Source organism: Scyliorhinus torazame, chromosome 5, assembly GCF_047496885.1.
Source record: "Scyliorhinus torazame isolate Kashiwa2021f chromosome 5, sScyTor2.1, whole genome shotgun sequence".
NCBI lineage: Eukaryota > Metazoa > Chordata > Chondrichthyes > Carcharhiniformes > Scyliorhinidae > Scyliorhinus > Scyliorhinus torazame.
Genome location: NC_092711.1, coordinates 173101929 through 173115149, shown reverse-complemented (window position 1 = coordinate 173115149; position 13221 = coordinate 173101929). Strand labels below are relative to the sequence as shown.

The following is a 13221-nucleotide window of genomic DNA, read 5'->3' as shown; positions in this document are numbered from 1 at the left end:
AATGGTATCAAGTTTCACATACTCGACGCCCATAGGTCAGCCTATATCCCTCCTGACCTGTTTGATCTATTCTGATTGGCTCACTTCCAATCCCTTTCTCTGGCCCCTATCAATGCAGCATCACTCTCATAGACACACCTCTTCCTGCTTTTTCCATGCGGTCTCAAATCCCTTTCTCCCTAACTGCCAGAATCAAAGTGGCTTATTTCTACATTACATTAACTAGTATCTCTAAAGTAACTATTTTATATCACATTCGTCACTGTTGGCCCCGATATTACAGGTGATTGAAGGGCTAAAAGATGAGCAAAAGACCCAGGAGCGGGAGCTTCGGGTCGTGAAGGCAAAGGCTGCCGAGAACGAGGACGATATACAGGGCCTGGTGGTGAAGACGGAGATGTACGAGGCACACCATAAACGATGTGTGGAAAGGCTGGAGGTGCTGGAGAATAATGCGAGGAGGAAGAATTTAAGGATTCTTGGTCTTCCTGAAGGTGCAGAAGGGGCGGACGTCAGGGCATATGTGAGCACGATGCTGCACTCGTTAATGGGAGCGGAGGCCCCGACGGGTCCGTTGGAGGTGGAGGGAGCATACCGAGTGATGGTGCGAGGACCGAGAGCAGGAGAAGCTCCCAGAGCCATAGTGGTGAGATTCCTCCGTTTCAAGGACAGAGAGATGGTCCTCAGATGGGCAAAGAAAACTCGGAGCAGTAGGTGGGAGAACACGGTGATCCGCGTATATCAAGACTGGAGTGCGGAGGTGGCAAGAAGGAGGGCGAGCTTTAATCGGGCCAAGGCGGTGCTTCATAAAAAGATTAAATTTGGAATGCTGCAGCCGGCAAGACTGTGGGTCACATATCAAGGGAAGCACCACTACTTTGAAACGGCGGATGAGGCGTGGACATTTATTGTTGAAGAGAAATTGGAATAAACGGGTTATTAAAAAAGAACGTTTGAGACAAAGTGGTGGGGCGAATATGGGGGGCGTAGAGGGGGGAAAATGCGGGGAGAGATGATTTTTATGTTGTTAATCCTGCGACCCGGTAACTTTTCTCTCTTCCACAGGTTGTGGGGGAGGGAGGAAGGGAGGTGGAGGAGCTGGGGCATAGGCCATTGGGGGCGGGGCCAAAAGGGAAGCGCGGGCTTTGTTCCCGCGCTCTGATAATTATGGCGGGAATAGGGAAGCAGGAAGGAGGGGGCATCGCACGGTGCAAGCTGAGGTCGGCCAGAGTTTGCTGACTTCTGGGAGCAACATGGGGGGTGTAACTACGCTAGTGGGGGATGTAGCGGGGGGGGGGGGTGGGAGGGGGGATTTACTGGGTTGCTGCTGCTGGGGAGAAGGGGGAGCTGATATGGGGTGGGGTGGGCGGGGCGGGAGGGCACCGCCTGGGGGGGGACACAGCTGCGTGGGAACCGGGTGAGGAGCTGGATAAAAGGGGATGGCTAATCGACAATGGGGTGGGGGGGGGGGGTAAAGAGCCCCCCAACCCGGCTGATCACGTGGAATGTGAGAGGGCTGAACGGGCCGATAAAGAGGGCACGGGTACTCGCACACCTTAAGAAACTTAAGGCAGATGTGGTTATGTTACAGGAGACGCATTTGAAACTGATAGGCCAGGTTAGACTACGCAAAGGATGGGTGGGGCAGGTGTTTCATTCGGTGCTAGATGCGAAAAACAGGGGGGTGGCTATACTAGTGGGGAAGCGGGTAATGTTTGAGGCAAAGACCATAGTGGCGGATAGTGGGGGCAGATACGTGATGGTGAGTGGCAAATTACAGGGGGAGGCGGTGGTCTTGGTGAACGTATATGCCCCGAACTGGGATGATGCCAACTTTATGAGGCGTATGTTAGGACGTATCCCGGACCTAGAGGTGGGGAAGTTGGTAATGGGTGGAGATTTTAACACGGTGCTGGAACCAGGGCTGGACAGATCGAGGTCCAGGACTGGAAGGAGGCCGGCAGCAGCCAAGGTGCTTAAAGACCTTATGGAGCAGATGGGAGGAGTAGACCCATGGAGATTTAGCAGACCTAGGAGCAAGGAGTTTTCGTTTTTCTCCTATGTCCACAAAGTTTATTCGCGAATAGACTTTTTTGTTTTGGGAAGGGCGTTGATCCCGAAGGTGAGGGGGGACGGAGTATACGGCGATAGCTATTTCGGATCACGCTCCACACTGGGTGGACTTGGAGATAGGGGAGGAAAAAGAACGGCGTCCAACCTGGAGAATGGACATGGGACTAATGGCGGATGAGGGGGTGTGTCTAAGGGTGAGGGGGTGTATTGAAAAGTACTTGGAACTCAATGATAATGGGGAGGTCCAGGTGGGAGTGGTCTGGGAGGCGCTGAAGGCAGTGGTTAGAGGGGAGCTGATATCTATTAGGGCACATGAAGGAAAGCAGGAGAGTAGGGAACGGGAGCGGTTGCTGCAAGAACTTCTGAGGGTGGACAGGCAATATGCGGAGGCGCCGGAGGAGGGACTGTACAGGGAAAGGCAAAGGCTACACATAGAATTTGATTTGCTGACAACGGGTACTGCAGAGGCCCAGTGGAGGAAGGCACAGGGTGTACAGTACGAATATGGGGAGAAGGCGAGCAGGTTGCTGGCCCACCAATTGAGGAAAAGGGGAGCAGCGAGGTAAATAGGGGGAGTGAGGGAGAGATGGAGCGGGGAGCGGAGAGAGTGAATGGAGTGTTCAAGGCATTCTATGAAAGATTATATGAAGCTCAGCCCCCGGATGGGAAGGAGAGAATGATGTGTTTTCTGGACTAGCTGGAATTTCCTAAGGTGGAGGAGCAGGAGAGGGTGGGACTGGGAGCACAGATCGAAATGGAGGAAGTAGTGAAAGGAATTAGGAGCAGGCAGGCGGGGAAGGCCCCGGGACCGGATGGATTCCCAGTTGAATTTTACAGGAAATATGTGGACTTGCTCGCCCCGCTACTGATGAGAACTTTTAATGAGGCGAGGGAAAGGGGACAGCTGCCCCCGACTATGTCAGAGGCAACGATATCGCTTCTCCTAAAGAAGGAAAAAGACCCGCTGCAATGCGGGTCCTATAGGCCTATTTCCCTCCTGAACGTAGACGCTAAGATTCTGGCCAAGGTAATGGCAATGAGGATAGAGGATTGTGTCCTGGGGGTGGTCCATGAGGACCAAACTGTGTTTGTGAAGGGGAGACAGCTGAATACGAATATACGGAGGCTGCTCGGGGTAATGAAGATGCCCCCACCAGAGGGGGAAGCGGAGATAGTGGTGGCGATGGATGCCGAGAAAGCATTTGATAGAGTGGAGTGGGATTATTTGTGGGAGGTGTTGAGGAGATTTGGCTTCGGAGATGAGTATATTAGATGGATACAGCTGCTGTATAGGGCCCCGATGGCGAGCGTGGTCACGAATGACGGGGGTCTGCGTATTTTCGGCTCCATAGAGGGAGGAGGCAGGGATGTCCTCTGTCCCCATTATAGAGCCCCTGGCAATAGCATTGAGGGGTTCCAGGAAGTGGAGGGGAGTACTCAGGGGAGGAGAAGAACACCGGGTATCTCTGTATGCGGACGATTTGTTGTTGTATGTGGCGGACCCGGCGGAGGGGATGCCAGAGATAATGTGGATACTTGGGGAGTTTGGAGAATTTTCAGGATATAAACTGAACATGGGGAAAAGTGAGTTGTTTGTGGTGCATCCAGGGGAGCAGAGCAGAGAAATAGAGGACTTACTGCTGAGAAAGGTAACAAGGGACTTTCGCTACTTGGGGATCCAGATAGCCAAGAATTGGGGTACATTGCATAGGTTAAATTTAACGCGGTTGGTGGAACAGATGGAGGAGTACTTCAAGAGATGGGACATGGTATCCCTGTCACTGGCAGGGAGGGTGCAGGCGGTTAAAATGGTGGTCCTCCCGAGATTCCTCTTTGTGTTTCAGTGCCTCCCGGTGGTGATCACGAAGGCTTTTTTCAAAAGGATTGAGAAGAGTATCATGAGTTTTGTGTGGGCCGGAAAGACCCCGAGAGTGAGGAAGGGATTTTTGCAGCGTAGTAGGGATAGGGGGGGGGTCTGGCACTACCGAGCCTAAGTGAGTACTACTGGGCCGCCAATATCTCAATGGTATGTAAGTGGATGGGAGAAGAGGAGGGAGCGGCGTGGAAGAGATTGGAGAGGGCGTCCTGCAGGGGGACCAGCCTACAAGCTATGGTGACGGCGCTGTTGCCGTTCTCACCGAAGAAATACACCACAAGCCCGGTGGTGGTGGCTACTCTGAAAATTTGGGGGCAGTGGAGACGGCATAGGAGAAAGACGGGAGCCTCGGTGTGGTCCCCGATAAGAAATAACCATAGGTTTGCTCCGGGGAGAATGGATGGGGGATTTGGAACATGGCAAAGAGCAGGAGTAACACAATTGAGAGATCTGTTTGTAGATGGGACGTTTGCAAGTCTGGGAGCACTGACCGAAAAATATGGGTTGCCCCAGGGGAATGCATTCCGGTATATGCAACTGAGGGCTTTTGCGAGGCAACAGGTGAGGGAATTCCCGCAGCTCCCGACGCAGGAGATGCAGGACAGAGTGATCTCAAAGACATGGGTGGGGGACGGTAAGGTATCAGACATATATAGGGAAATGAGGGACGAGGGGGAGATTATGGTAGATGAGCTGAAAGGGAAATGGGAAGAAGAGCTGGGGGAGGAGATTGAGGAGGGGCTGTGGGCTGATGCCCTACGTAGGGTAAACTCATCGTCCTCGTGTGCCAGGCGAAGCCTGATACAATTTAAGGTGTTACACAGGGCGCATATGACTGGAGCACGGCTCAGTAAATTTTTTTGAGTAGAGGATAGGTGTGCGAGATGCTCGAGAAGCCCAGCGAATCACACCCACATGTTCTGGTCATGCCCGGCACTACAGGGGTTTTGGGTGGGGGTGACAAAGGTGCTTTCGAAGGTGGTGGGGGTCCAGGTCGAACCAAGCTGGGGGTTGGCTATATTCGGGGTTGCAGAAGAGCCGGGAGTGCAAGAGGCGAAAGAGGCTGATGTTTTGGCCTTTGCGTCCCTAGTAGCCCGGCGCAGGATACTGTTGATGTGGAAGGAAGCCAAGCCCCCGGGTGTGGAGACCTGGATAAATGACATGGCAGGGTTTATAAAGCTGGAACGGATTAAGTTCGTCCTAAGGGGATTGGCTCAAGGGTTCACCAGGCGGTGGCAACCGTTCGTCGAATACCTCACAGAAAGATAGAGGGAATGGAAAAGAAGAAGACAGCAGCAGCAACCCAGGGGGTGGGCGGGGGGGGAGGAACCAGAAGGACTCTCGGGGATGTTAGTGTATAAGTATAATATGTATAGGTTGTTGTTATAGGTAATTGTATACTGGACGGCTGAATTGTATTTTTTTTTTTGGAGGGTATTTATTTGGGACAAGGCAGTTGCCATTTAGTTTTGTTTTTTTATAATTTTGATGTTGTTTATATATTATTTATTTCTTGTTTAAAAAACTGGCCATTGTTATTTATATTGTTATATTACTGTGTGAAAGATACACAATGTACTGTTATGGTTGGCCAAAAATTTTGAATAAAATATATTTGAAAAAATTAAAAATAACCAGCTTGAAAGGATATTGGAGAAGGAGGGGGTGGATCCAGTTGTTGTGGTCCACGTTGGGACAAACAACATAGGCAAGACTGGGAAAGAGGACCTGTTGGGGGAATATCAGGCACTAGGAACTAAATTAAAACAAGTCCTCAAGGGTCATAATCCCTGGATCACTATCTGAGCCATGTGCAAATTGGCATAGGGATTAGAAAATTAGGGAAGTAAACACGTGGCTGAAGGAGTGGTTCGGGAAAGAGCGGTTTCATTTCATGGGGCACTGGCATCAGTATTGGGACAGGAGGTATCTGTACCATTGGGACGGTCTCCACCAGAACCGGTCTGGGACCAGTGTCCACGTGGAAAAGATAAATAGGGAGGTCACAAGGACTTTAAACTAGCTAGTGGGGCGGGTAGTGAAACGGGAAGTAAATGGTTAATGGAAAGCAAAGCAGCAGGTTAGCACATGGGAAGGTGGGTTAAACTACATCGAACGGTATGACAAAAGATAAAGGGAAGAACTCAGATGTTATTAATGGGAGGTGCCTCAAAAATACGGTATTACAACTAGCATTCAAAACAAGACAAATGTGTTGACGGCACAAACCATCGCAAATGAATATGATTTAGTGGCCATTACAGAGACACGGCTGCAAAATGCTCATGACTGGGAGTTAAATATTCAGGTGTATCAGACTATTCGGAAGGACAGACAGGAAGGTAAGGTGTAGCTCTGATATGTAAGGATGGCATCAGGGTGGCAGTGAGAGATGATATAGAGAAGGTTGAATCCATTTGGATAGAAATTAGAAAATAATAATCTTTATTATTGTCACAAGTAGGCTTACATTAACACCGCAACAAAGTTACTGTGAAAATTCCCTAGTCGCCGCACACTGGCGCCTGTTCGGGTACACAGAGGGAGAATTCAGAATGTCCAATTCACCCAACAGCACGTCTTTTGGAACTTGTGGGAGGAAACAGGAGCATCCGGAGGAAACTTATGCAGACCACAGAGAGAACGTGCAGACTCCGCACAGACAGTGACCCAAGCGGGAATTGAACCTGGGACGCTGGTGCTGTGAAGCAATAGTGCTAACCACTGTGCCACCATGCCGCCCATAGTAAGGAGTAAGGCGAATAGTAAGGAGAAACGTTCACTGATAGGCGTAGTCTATAGGCCACCAAATAATAACATCACAGTGGGATGGGCAATAAACAAAGAAATAACCAATGCATGTAAAAATAGGACGACAATTATCATGGGGGATTTTAATCTACATGTCGATTGGTCAAACCAGTCGGCCGGGGCAGCCTTGAGGAGGAGTTCACCGAATGTATCCGCGATAGTTTTCTCGAACAGTATGTAATGGAACCTACGAGAGAGCAAGGTATCCTAGATCTGGTCCTGTGTAATGAGACAGGATTGATTAATGATCTCATAGTTAGGGATCCTCTCGGAAGGAGCGATCATAGTATGGTTGAATTTAAAATACAGATGGAGTATGAGAAGGTAAAGTCAAAAATCAGTGTTTTATGCTTAAACAAAGGAAACTACAATGTGATGAGGGAGGAGTTGGCTAAGGTAGACTGGGAGCAAAGACTTTGTGGTGGGACAATTGAGGAACAGTGGAGGACTTTCAAAGAGATTTTTCACAGTGCTCAGAAAAAATATATACCAGTGAAACGGAAGGGCTGTAGGAAAAAGGAAAATCAGCCATGGATATTTAAGGAAATAAAAGAGGGTATCAAATTGAAAGAAAAGGCATACAAAGTGGTAAAGATTAGTGGGAAACTAGCGGACTGGGAAATCTTTAACGGTCAACAGAAATCCATGAAAAAAGCTATAAAGAAAAGTAAGATAGATTAGGAGAGTAAACCAGCTCAGAATATAAAAACAGACAGCAACGTTTCTCCAAATATATAAAACAAAAAGAGTAGCTAAGGTAAGCATTGGTCTTTTAGAGGATGAGAAGGGGGATTTAACAATGGGAAATGATGAAATGGCTGAGGCATTGAACATGTATTTTGTGTCAGTTTCCAGGCATAATCTCATTGAATAGCAGAGCTGGCTCGAGGGGCCAGATGTCCTACTCCTGCTCCTAGTTCTTATAGGTGGGCCTTATATCCAGGTAGACATGCTGATTAGATATCATTTAGACTCCAAACTTCATTCTATCTTGAAATTAAATATACAATTAAAGTAAAGCCATTTTAAAATTCTTTTTTTTTTTTAAAACATAAATTTAGAGTACCCAATTTTTTTTTTCAAAGTAAGGGGCAATGTAGCATGTTCAATCCACCTACCCTGCACATCTTTGGGCTGTGGGGGTGAAACCCACGCAAACACGGGGAGAATGTGCAAACTCCACACGGACAGTGGCCCAGAGCCAGGATGGAACCTGGTACCTCGGCGCCGTGAGGCAGCAGGGCTAACCACTGCGCCACCGTGCTGCTCACCATTTTCAAATTCTAATATTCTCAACACTTTCCTGGGACATTGGAAACCAAAAGTCGAACCACTTTCAGCAGAGCAGCCTTTCCGCTTGTCGACACAGTCTTCCCAGTCAAATAACCTGAGGCTCCCTTTAATCATGAACCAATCAGGCCACTTCAGGTTTGATAGCAGCAAAATTCAGAGAAGGTCACGTGACTCCCCCTTAATTCCTCCATTTTAATCAAAATTAAAAACAGTTGTACAATATAACAATCTTAGAACACATCACATTTGTCAGTCAAATACATATTATTTATACTGGGGTGTTTATTATGAGATTTAGGCACTGGAGGCAAAGGGTGGGGGTTTCAAAGAGTAACCTTCCCTTCCTAACTCTGTATGTCTATAGTGTCAGCCGTGGCTCAGTGGGTCGCTCTCTGACTTTGGTGTCAGAAGGTTGTGGGTTCAAATCCCAGTCCGGGGACCCGAGGAGAAAAATCAAAACCAATTGTCTGAGTGCCATCACCGAGGGAGTGCTGCACTGTCAGATGGTCTTATGAATGCGTTGTCAAGCAGAGAATCCATCTGCTCTCTCAAGGGGATGTTAAATAAATCACGGAGCCAACATTTTTGACTTGTCGCCAACTATCAGAATGAACAAGTTGCAGTCCTAGATGTGATTAACAGCAGCAGGAACAGCAGAATCCAACCCCTGTCATCACTTGTGAACTCGCTGGTGTGACAGCAGGTGGGATAACTGAGTGAAGCCCTTCCCACATTCAGAGCAGGTGAATGGTCTCTCCCCAGTGTGAACTCGCTGGTGCCTCAGCAAGTGGGATGAATCAAGGAATTGCTTCCCACATTCAAAGCAGCTAAAAGGCTTCTCCCCAGTGTGGATTCGCTGGTGTGTTCGCAGGTCAGATACCTGAGTGAAACTCTTCCCACACTCAGAGCAGGTGAATGGCCTTTCCCCAGTGTGAAATCGCTGGTGTGTGAGCAGGTTAGATGAATCAGTGAATCCCTTCCCACACTGAGAACAGATGAACGGTCTCTCTCCAGTGTGAAGTCGATGGTGTCTCAGCAGGCTGGATGACTGAGTGAATCCCTTCCCACACTCTGAACAGGCGAATGGCCTCTCCCCCGTGTGAACTCGCTGGTGTTTCCGGAGGGTGAATGAAACACTGAATCCTTGCCCACACTGAGAGCAGGTGAATGGCCTCTCCCCAGTGTGAACTCGCTGATGTGTCTGCAGATTGGAAGATGTACTGAATCCTTTCCCACAGGTGGAGCAGGTGAACGGCCTCTCCCCAGTATGAACACGTTGATGTGTTTCCAGGTTAGATAGGGATTTAAATCCCTTCCCACATCTGGAGCAGGCGAACGGCCTCTCATCAGTGTGACTGTGTCGATGTATTTCCAGCACAGATGGGGATCTGAATCCCTTCCCGCAATCCCCACATTTCCACTGTTTCGCCATGTTCGGGTGCCCTGATGTCTCGCCAGGTTAGACAATCAGTTGAAATCTCAAACAAAACATGGGTACGGTCTCTCTCAACTGTGAATGGTGCGATGATTTTTCACGCTGTGTAACTGGTTAAAGCTCTTTCCACAGTCAGTGCACTGGAACACTCTCACTTGGGTTCCTGTGACTCAGTGCGTTTCCAAACACACAAATCTTTTGAGACAGGCAGAACTGACAAATATTCTTCCTTCTAGGTTCAAAGGCGATTATATTCCGTTCCCGATTGTGACACTGTCAGGAGGTGATATTTTGTTTGGAAATTCTCGTCTAATATCCTGTAAAAGGAGTTTTCAAAATTAATTCACTGTCAGTACAGGATAGAAATTTAGAACAGACAATTCTAGTTTCTGCTGAAGATTCTTTCCTCTCTCATAAATCACCATCCCACACACACTCCCTCCATTCTCACTCTCCTGTATCTAATATTCACCCTTCCAGTTCTCTTGAAGGTGCTGATTCAGGCTGATTGACAGATCCCTGCTTCCTATCCTGGACACAGAGACCCGAAAATCTTTGCGCAGGCTAGCCAGACAGATATATGTCTATATTACTGGACTAAAATGATTAATGTATAGAATTGTTTCAGCTGGTTGAGATACAGGGATTGTCATTGATCACGACTTTGAAGTTGTTGCCTATGAGGATAGTCAAGCAAAGACGATCAATAATTTCCCAATTAAATTGGATGGTCGATACAAGGTTGCAGAATGGGGCCCACTCGAGACTGACAGAATTGCTTGACAGAGTTGGCATCGACTCGAGGTGTGCAATGGACTTCTTCAATTACTCTATAACTGGAAATATATAACGCAGCTACAGTACTATATTACAAGACGAAATAATAAATATATTTTATTACACAACCATAAATATCTCATTTGTACAATATAACACTGGACATATCTCCGTCCAATATTGATTTACTGTCCCCTAGGTAAGGTTCTGGGTTTAGGGAGATAGGGCGGGGGGGGGGTAGGTTTAGGTAGGGTGCTCTTCATTGGGTCCGTGCACACTCGATGGGCCAAATGGCCTCCTTCTGCACTGTAGGAATTCAATGGTTCTGTTCTATTCTATCTCCTGGGGAAATCAGCCCTTTCATTGAACATTAGCAAAGAGATCATCCTTTTAGCCCAACAAATAAACGTGTCAAGCTGAGGGAGCAAAGGATGTCAAATTCTTTAAGAGAGAGAGAGAGACCTGGGCCAAGCTTTGCAGAGTCTGCACCCTCCCTGGATTCACTTCCTTTCCCTTCAGTTGCTGCAAGTCACCAATTAAAGGTCAGAATGAGAAAAGAAATGGAAAGGGGGAGAAAAGAAAGTGTTTTACTCACAGATGTTGGAGACAGGAAGATGTTTCAGTTTCTGTGACACATTCGCATTCACACAACGTCCACGTTGATTGGCTGGAGGACCAGAGTCCTTCTGGACCTCCAACTTTTCCCACTGGTGAAGACCTCAGCAGAAAGATCAGGGGTGGGCTAATACCTGCACATGCGCAGCTTCATCCCTGCCTTGGACATGCGCATCACTGCTTCTGGGCTGGGACACGAGTGCGCAAGCGCTGTTGTCGAATTGTTTGGATCATGCACATTGGGCCTGTTCGTCCCGGACAAATCGAAGGACAGCGGCGAGGTGGGTGGGAGACTTTGGAAACAGTTCCGCAAAAGCAATTTAATAATTGGCAACTTCCTGGTTCGCAGCTGCGGGGTTTCTCCCACCCGGTACCAGGCCCAGGTTAACAATCGCCATCTTTATTCAGCGAACGGAGGATGACGGCTGGGAATAAACAATGTCGAAACGTCTCGCCCCTCATTCACTCTGATTGGCTGGAGGACCAGCCGCCTGATTTAGTCCTCCAGGCCCACCCCTCCGTCCTATTGGTCCAGATGGGGGAAGGGAACAAACAACCAGGTTTCAGCCTAAAACTTCCTCCTCTGTGCAACATCTTTTCTCCCCCTTTCCTTTTCTCTTAGTCTGGGAGGACATTGGTGACTTGCACAACTGAAGGGAAAGGAAGTGACTCCAGGTGTCATGATATTCAAACACACACATCATGATGGACACACTAACAGGCAAATCAGAGTACACAACACCACAACCAATCACAGACAAGAACACCAACCACATAAAAAGCACGAGCACGACACCTGGAGGTCAGTAGGTCTGGGGAGAAGGAAGCATGAAAGAGCTGTTGAAACACCACAAGCAGGGAGCCCCCCACGTGCAGAGTGCAAAGACCAAGTTGTAAATAGTGAGTTTAAATAAACAAGTGTTGTACCATATGCAACTGTGTTGGCTCTTCTGTGTGTTAGAACACCCAACACCACATGGTACAGGAGTGGATCGATACCTGCCTACCAACCTGCCATTCTGGACATGGACCACACCGGCAAACCGCAGCCGATGCAAGTCACGGGGAACCTAGGCACCAACTGGAAGCTCTACAGGCAGCGATTTGACCTGTACATCCGTGCCACCGAAAAACAGAATGTCTCGGATGATTCGAAGATTGCAATGCTCCTCTTCTACGCAGGCCCCCACCCAAATGATGTCTTTAATTCACTGGTGTTCGAGGAAGGCGAAAACCAGGCCAAATATGACACGGTCATCCTCAAAATGGACCAGCACTTTCAAACTGAAGTAAACGAAACTTTCGAAAGATACATCTTTCAGCAACGCCTGCAAGGTAAGGAGGAGCTTTTTCAACCCTTTTTGACGCACCTCCGGATTCTAGCGCAGTCCTGCGGTTACGGCACCACCACAGAGTCCATGATCAGGGACCAGATTGTTTTTGGCGTTGCCTCCAGTGGCCTACGCCAGCAGCTTCTTAAAATAAAGAGCCTCACCTTAGCGTCTGCTGTGGAAGCCTGTGTCCTCCATGAAAATGCGACCTGCCGTTTTGCCCGATTCCAGGCGTCCGAGTTGGCACGGAGGGGGTCCCCAGCCGTCGAATCGGCAAGCCAGGCCGCCCACGACGTTGAACGCATCCAGGCCGTCGATTTCTTCCCGCCCCACGGCCCGGACGACAGCGGCCGCTTCCCGCGCTTTTCGCGGTCTCCCGCGCAGGTGCGCGCCAAGAATAACGGCCACAACGAGGGACGCACTGCGCAGGCGCGCCCACCGCAAGATCGCACTGCGCATGCGCAGTGGCGCAACGAACGCCGTGACGTCATGACGTGCAGCAAGTGTGGAGGTCTACACTTAAAAGGGCAATGTCCTGCAAAATACCAACAGTGCAACAGATGTGCCATGATAGGCCACTACGCAGCCCGCTGTCGTGCGGCTCAACCCATGGATCCGGCGCATCCTCGACAACCTCGCACACGAGTCAGGACCGTCCAGCCCACGCATCAAGACTTCCAGTTAAGTGATGCAGATGACCAGGATGACTTCAGAGTTGCCGTCATTGATGTCAACAAGGTCAATGCCATCAATCCAGACGATGAGTGGTGTGCCACCCTGACGGTCAACCGATCGCGCGTCGCCTTCCGTCTGGACACCGGCGCATCCGCCAACCTGATTGCTTACTCTGCAGTCCAGGCCATGAAGGTCAAACCACTCATCACACCATCCCGGCTTAAGATGGTTGACTATAACGGGAACGTTATCCCGTCCGTAGGATCTTGCCAGCTACAGGTGACTCACAAGGGGTACACGGCCACACTCCCCTTCGAAGTTGTGGGCTCATCAAA

At 49.1% G+C, this 13221-nt stretch overlaps 1 protein-coding gene across 1 annotated transcript in view; it reads right to left on the bottom strand.

The window, feature by feature from the left end:
* Positions 1–6377: 6377 nt before the first annotated feature.
* The window catches only part of LOC140422331 (uncharacterized), a 38140-nt gene continuing 31296 nt past the window's right edge, over positions 6378–13221 (bottom strand). The window contains exon 4 of the mRNA XM_072507361.1: positions 6378–9375. Coding sequence (XP_072363462.1) covers positions 8727–9375 — 649 coding nt within the window. The 3' untranslated portion in view covers positions 6378–8726. The remainder of the gene's footprint in view (positions 9376–13221) is intronic.